This window comes from Phaseolus vulgaris, chromosome 6 (assembly GCF_051622355.1).
Source record: "Phaseolus vulgaris cultivar YP4 chromosome 6, ASM5162235v1, whole genome shotgun sequence".
In the NCBI taxonomy this organism is placed as follows: domain Eukaryota; kingdom Viridiplantae; phylum Streptophyta; class Magnoliopsida; order Fabales; family Fabaceae; genus Phaseolus; species Phaseolus vulgaris.
The window spans coordinates 35,443,757-35,447,756 of record NC_143503.1 but is presented as its reverse complement, the minus strand read 5'-3'; the positions used below and the strand labels follow the sequence as shown (position 1 = coordinate 35,447,756).

General features: G+C 35.6%; 1 protein-coding gene across 2 annotated transcripts; it reads right to left on the bottom strand.

Annotated features, from left to right (window-relative positions):
- Positions 1-1,886: 1,886 nt before the first annotated feature.
- Positions 1,887-3,442, bottom strand: LOC137832607 (uncharacterized). Of its 2 annotated transcripts, XM_090303974.1 has the most exons (2): positions 3,071-3,442; positions 1,887-2,986 (listed from the first exon to the last, which is right to left on the bottom strand). In XM_090303974.1, the coding sequence occupies exon 2, from the start codon at positions 2,939-2,941 to the stop codon at positions 2,195-2,197; it is 747 nt and encodes a 248-aa protein (XP_090160100.1). In that variant the 5' UTR covers positions 2,942-2,986; positions 3,071-3,442; the 3' UTR covers positions 1,887-2,194. The 2 variants fall into 2 exon arrangements, with proteins under 2 accessions (XP_090160100.1, XP_068496954.1); XM_068640853.2 differs by having other exon boundaries at positions 1,887-3,176.
- Positions 3,443-4,000: the final 558 nt, after the last annotated feature.

The following is a 4,000-nucleotide window of genomic DNA, read 5'->3' as shown; positions in this document are numbered from 1 at the left end:
TAATTGGATTAGACGTTTCAATCTATTGCTCATCTCACAACCTCAGTAAATTTTTCAATTATTCTAATTATTCATTGCTATGTCAAATATAATTTAATATTTTTATTCATTGTTTTATTAATATCTACTACATTATTTTAATTATTAATAAATATTGATTGCACTGAAAATTATGAATGTTATTGGTTTATATTTGTATACTTACATGAAAATCTACATTTTAGTTCTGGTTCGTTCTACTTTAATATTTTTTTCTAGCATTTTTCTATTTACTTAAAATAAAAATAAAAAAAAATTAAGTTTTTGAAATTGTTTAATTCTATTTTACTTTCAGGAAATCCTTCTTTCTTAATTAATTGTTTATAATAATTTTTTTTTTCAAAACCGTAATATATGAAGGGAACTACACCAGATCTGTGAAAAAACCAATTTTATACATATCAACCCATTCAATCTATGCCAAATCCGAAGCAAGTACACCTTGTCACTCCTAATCCATCTAATAGTCAACAAATATTGTTTTTCTGTTTACTTTACATTAATGTGCATTTATTGAGATAAATACGAATGCTTTAAAGCCTTACTGTATAACATTGTTGCACAAATTTGGGTAGGAGAAGGGTACTTGCAATATAATTCACTAGTGATACAGTTATGGAAAAAAGTTAATAAAGATTTATGGAATGTCAGTACATATAAATAGGACAATGCATAAATCAATAGATCAGAGACAAAATCCCACCCCTCTCATTCTTCCCATGGAATGTCATCAACATTTTCTAATACTGATTTACACATGATATAATTACTTTGTGTATAACATTTTAGTATAATGTACCAACAAAAAGGTAAAGAAATAGAAAATCATATAATCTTGTAAGAGATGGAGTGGTCTTTTGATCATGTACATTGTATTGGTAGGGTGCGCACAACTGAGACTCTAACATGACATTCGATCTAGACCAATCGACAATCGACATTATTAATAACGAAACTGATTAATATCTAGCATTTGTTAATTTGGTTTTATTAGGTTCATTAACGATAAAAGACCCACAATAATTATATAAGTAAACACAGATTCAAAAAGTCAGATACGCAATCATCTAGTATTAAATACTGAAAATCAAGTGTAGAAGTTTAACTTGAGCGTCAGATTGTCTTTTGCTGGTATCATCAGCTGATTTCAAGGAAAGGAGGAGGAGTGGAAGAACAAGAATAGCCGAAGTTCGGTCTTTCTTTGATTCCAAATCCATTCAAGAATATATAATATAATATAGGTTAAGATACATAAAAAAAAAATACATTTTTGTGTAGTAGCAGGTTAAATGAAGTTAGGGAGAATATTATTCTCCAAATTAGATCTGAATTTGATAATTACAATTAAAAAACCATAAGGATATCTTCTCTCTCCGAAAATTCATATATTAAAGGGTTCTACTATTGATCCGTGGCAATGCAATGATAGAAGAAACGCCAAGCAAAAACAAACCTCGAAAATAGAGTGGGCCAAGATGCCATACACTGTTGTATTAAAAAGGAACAAATATGAGAAGAGCATGTGAAGTATAAGCCCACAGATAAACATCCTTGAGGTATATAACAGTAATAGAATATCATAATATCAATAAACAAGTCTGCAACCAGAATTCCTTATGGCCCAGAAGCAAAGAATGATTCTCAACCAGTGGTGGTGATCAATCTTGCCCAATCAAATCCATCTTATATCATTCCAACACATGCACATTTACATATCCACAAGAATCTTCCATCACATTCTGTCACTTCAGTGTGCTGGAGCAGACCCCGTATCCATAGTCCTCCCCATTACAAATTACTCAGAAACCATTAAGAAAATACAACAAAACAAACAAAATTCTCTATACTTTTGAACAATGTTAAGCTACTTGCATACATTAGTGTAACATTTTATTACAGGAAATGATAGAGAGATGCACAGGCAAACTCACTGGGTTACAGTTAATTGGACCCTCTTGCTTGAATCTGAAGCTGAAACTAAAATAAGACAGCTCCAAATACTTCTCCTTATAAGACTTATAAGTGCAGAAAGACAAGTGGATATTATGATCCATCTGAAAACAAGAACACTTTTTTCTATTCCGTATGAAACACAAACACCACAAATAACTAATCTATGAACATGGGTTACCATTTCTTTTTATACTTCCTCTTATCAGGGTTTGATGTCAGAATCATCCCAAGGATTATTTGGATCAGTTGAGACCAACGAATCAATGTCCTCCCAACTCCAATAGTTGGACATTTCCAAACCAGAACTTGTTGCTGCTATCTCCCATGGCTGTGTCCTGTTGCCACCACCACTGCTGGGAATTGTACTGTTGACGGTTGGCTCCTCCAGTATTTTAAACTCTTCACCGTAGTTATACACACTGGAAGATTGCAAAGAGTTGGATACTGCACATGTGTTTGTGTCAAAAGAGTTTGAGGTTGTGAAAGGGAAGAGAAGGTTTTGGTTTTGAGGTAAAGGCAGAGTTGAACTCAGAAAGATTCCATTGCCAATAGCAAAGTCTCTGCCTTCTGAAACTTTGGTACTCGTCAGATTCTGTTGTGGCAAGCACAAGGATCGGTAGAGAGGGGAAGGTGTGGTTTTGTGATCATCCACTGCAAGAGGAGGAATTGTGAGGTGGGTTGTCAACTCACCATCCATGTTGCTGCCATTTGAGGTGGTGGTTGTAGCTGAGGTTGATTTCTTGACTCGCTTATTCTTTCTACCACCACCAACAGGAACGTTGCGCAGAGTTCCACCTTTAGTCCAGTGCCTCTTGCAAGCTCTGCAGAAATGGCGAGGTTGAGACTTGTTGTAGTTGTTGTAGTAACAGAATTTGGTGTTAATGGAGTCACATCTTGGACAATTCAAAGGCTCTGATGGCTGAGTTTGTTGCTGCTGTTGTTTCCTCATAGGAGTAGGCTTTGGGAGCTCCAAGTTTTGAGCCTGCAACAAATTCTGGTCCCAATCAAGCCCTCTATTAGAAACCTGCTTAGAACTCAAGCCCATATCTTAAAGTCACCCCCCGAAAGCACTACTAACCAGAAAAAAAGGAGTAGTTCTTTTGTTGTATGCAATTAGATCAGAAAGGTGGGGATTTGGCAAATTTATCCTTTTGATCTGAAGGATAACAAGGGAATGAGATTGCTGCTTATAGCCCAAACCCTGTGAAGGTCTAAGGAAATTGGTGAGTGAGAGTGGCTTGATAGAAGGAAAGGCCTAGGAAGCTGAGAAGAAGTGAGCATGTCTTTCTCTAATCTGTCTACATCTAATACCTATTTATGATCTTATCTATCTGTAAAGGATCAATAATTATAGGAAGAAGACCAGAAAAAAATTACTTGAAGTGGTGTGTGGTAGTAGTGGAGGAAAATGAAACCACATAAAACTTATGCAGAGTATAGTAACCAGTTCAATTTTGGTTTTCTCCATACAAGTATTATAAAAGGGGAATGGGAAGATGCTTAACCCCTAAGGTGAAGGTGGGTGGGTGGCACGTGGAGGGTTTTAGGCCATTGATAGTGCTTTGTGTTTTGGCTGTAAAAGGAACGTAGATGTGCATGATGCTGTGCTATAATAATTTAAGTAGCAAACTTGGCCACCAATAAACACAAAGTTGGCAAAAAAGAAGGCAAGTACACTACGGTCATGTTTCTCTTAAGCGATTCACATTAGGGGAAAGGGAAGTGAGGTAATAGTGGGGCCTAAGATTCTTAGGAATGGTAAAAACAGTTGGCAACACACATGCTTTCTTGTGGGACACAAGGGAAAGAATCCATCTAGTTTATGGACCTATGTCATGTGATTACATGTTGTAAGTTGGGTATATCTCTATGTTGCATGCACGTGTTGCTCTCAAGTCTTTGCCCTATCGCTCTTCTTCATTCAACCATTATATCTTAGCTCTCTGCATTTTCATTTCTTCTGTGCAACAAAACAACATTATGCTTCGTTTTGTTTTTACAAGGTGTA